The sequence below is a fragment of the Primulina tabacum genome, chromosome 4 (assembly GCF_025594145.1).
Source record: "Primulina tabacum isolate GXHZ01 chromosome 4, ASM2559414v2, whole genome shotgun sequence".
NCBI classification, from domain to species: domain Eukaryota; kingdom Viridiplantae; phylum Streptophyta; class Magnoliopsida; order Lamiales; family Gesneriaceae; genus Primulina; species Primulina tabacum.
The window spans coordinates 34,138,304-34,141,278 of NC_134553.1; the positions used below are offsets into that span (position 1 = coordinate 34,138,304).

General features: G+C 37.9%; 1 protein-coding gene across 1 annotated transcript; it reads left to right on the plus strand.

Moving 5' to 3' along the window:
• Positions 1–681: 681 nt before the first annotated feature.
• On the plus strand, positions 682–2,109 carry LOC142541618 (protein SENSITIVE TO PROTON RHIZOTOXICITY 2-like). Its single transcript, XM_075648107.1, has one exon. It carries the CDS (start codon positions 893–895, stop codon positions 2,003–2,005), a length of 1,113 nt encoding a protein of 370 aa, XP_075504222.1. The 5' UTR covers positions 682–892; the 3' UTR covers positions 2,006–2,109.
• Positions 2,110–2,975: the final 866 nt, after the last annotated feature.

The following is a 2,975-nucleotide window of genomic DNA, read 5'->3' on the forward strand; positions in this document are numbered from 1 at the left end:
TTTTGTTCACTAACATCATATGATTAAATATAATTTAGTTAAATAGTATATTTTTAATATTAATTGCGATATTAAAAAATAGTTTGATATAATATTATATTTACAATATATACAATAATTATATTTAATTTACGTGATATAATATTATATCTACAATAATTAAAAAATTTAATTAATATACTTAATTTAGTTACAATAATACTTAAATATGAGTTTGGTGACATTCGGGGGAGGTCTCAAGTGGTGCTGAATTGAAGCTCAAAGGTTGACTTTGCTTCCCTCAAGAAAGTAATACGTGCGGCCGAGCCCACGTTTATTTTAGAATTTCGGAAGTCATGTTTCGTTGCATAGGGAAAAAATCTGTAATTTATAGCAAAGCAAAATATTTTGCATTTTAAAGGCAGATTAAAGAAGCAAAATATTTCAGAAAAAATTGAAGATCATATCGATATTCTATTGTGTTTGAATTCACAATTTAAAAATGATGCATTTCGAATTTACCGAAAAAATCTCCATGATACATAAATAAGGAAATACAAAATTCAATCTTTTTTTGACCTACGTGTATAGTTTGGTGTTTCTTCAAAATACACGCGTGCGCGCGCGCACATATATATATATATATATATATATATATATTGGTGTACAAACACCAAGCTACAGCTATTCAAAGTCACTCCACCCACTAATTCCACATGATATTCTGGTTAATTTCATTTACCAAGTCAACCAGCAGCCCAAAACACCACATTTTATTTTACTATATCCTTCCATATATATTGCTCTCCGAGACATATATGTAAGAAATTTAGGGAGTTTGGGTCCAAAAGATTGGAGAAAAATCTAACGAAAAAGGAGCAGTTGTGAAGATTGAAGCTTTTTAATCTCTATCATGTTGATTTCAGGGACCACTTCAATATATGGCGTCTCAGAAGAGATTATTCCTACAGATCTTGAAGCGAATTCAGCGACTCAACCTACAAACTCTTCGTCTTTCTTTTACAATCTGTCGCTGCTTAGTGACAAAGTCCAACAGGTGCAGTCCCTGGCCAGCATATTCTTGATTCCGGCTAACAATCCGCAGGCCGAGGCAACTGCTGTCGCGATACCGGCGATGGGAACCTTGATCCAAGAGATCCTCATCACCGCATCTTCTATGATGTTTGCTTGTCAGCAGATGTCCATCGGCTCGATGTCTTCTAATGGTCAAGCCGACGACCTAACGGGTGGTAACCGTGTGGCCGATCATCAGGTGCATGGCTTGTATTATTCAGATCATCACGGCGCGATGATGGACCAGTGGTGCGGTGAGAATTTTAATAAGTGCAACTCTAATAATATTGATGTTAGTGGTACTGTTGATGTTAGTCTTAGTAACGAAGTTTGTGGGAGAAATTTGGCCCAAAAGAGGGAGATGACACAAGGGTCAAAGGGGGTTGGCATCAAGAACTGCGATATTATTGAGTTGGAAGCTGCTGGATTATTAGCAAAATACACACATTACTGCCATGTATGCGGCAAAGGGTTCAAGCGCGACGCGAATCTGCGCATGCACATGCGAGCACACGGGGAGGAGTATAAATCCAGCGCCGCCTTGTGCAACCCCATGAAGAATCATGCGGGCGCAAGTGGAGGGAACAACGATTGTACTAGCAGCAGCGTGAGGTTGCCCAAGAAATACTCGTGCCCGCAAGAAGGCTGCCGGTGGAACAAGAATCACACCAAGTTCCAGCCTTTGAAATCACTGATCTGTGTCAAGAATCACTACAAGAGGAGCCACTGCCCGAAAATGTACGTGTGCAAGAGGTGCCACAAGAAGAACTTCTCGGTATTATCGGATTTGAGGACCCATGAGAAGCACTGCGGGGACCTCAAGTGGCAGTGCTCGTGCGGCACCACGTTTTCTCGCAAGGATAAGCTCATGGGTCACGTAGCTTTGTTCGTCGGCCACACACCGGCTGTTAATTCGTTGACCAAGATTAATGGGCTAGAGGCTAGATCTTAAAGCTAAATGAATCGTAGGTAAAAATTAGATTGGGGATACAAATTTTAATGCAGTTTGTAGCTGTAATAATTTGGCATGCTATATGAAGTTCATAAGTACTTTAATTCGCCTGTTGTGAAATTTTGTGGATTAATAAATTAGAGCCATGCATGATCATGTACATTATTCCCGTATTCCGAGTTAAAACAACACACTCATCTGATATTGGAGCTGGGCCTTATTGTTTAATTATGGTCCAGTTTTAGTTTTTTAGAGAGGTTCTTATGATTAACCTCAAATTCTAGATCTCGTCTAAACTCTAGACTTTAGTTTTAGATACGTTATAAATTATCGGCAATTATGGTCCAGTTTCAATATAAAAAAATCTAACTTCTTAATTTTTGGACAAGGTAAGTAAGGTGTCGAGTTGAACAAATGCCAAGTACCGAACCTGGAACATAACATCCACGATGTCCTAATATTATTATATATCAAATAATCGAAAATATCAAATCTTGAAAGTATGGAAATAATTTGAAACCAGTGAATCTCATTAATTAGTTGAACAGAAATATTCTTGTTACCACTGGTTACTTTTCCAACTTGCCAGAAACCTATAGCTACTGGAATGGTAAATTACATCAACGGAAGCATAAGTGAATAACGTCAGTGGTGGGATATCATTAAAGCAACAGTGGAATCGTAGTGGAGTGTCTTGGCTGGAGAGTAAGATGGGAATTGGTTGGATTCGAGTCAACTTCGATAGGACGTTCAGAAGACTCGATCATTATGATTATGAAAGAATCAAAATCCACCCGGACCCATTTAAAATTAAACTCATACTCATCCCCTGTAAACCCATACCTGAAATTAAGTAAACCCATACCTGAAATTAAACGGGTTAATCCACTTGCCAAATAATTAAATTTATAATATTTATCTTATAATTCTTCTTTCTTTTGCCTAAGAGCAACCACAATGGGTGTGAGTC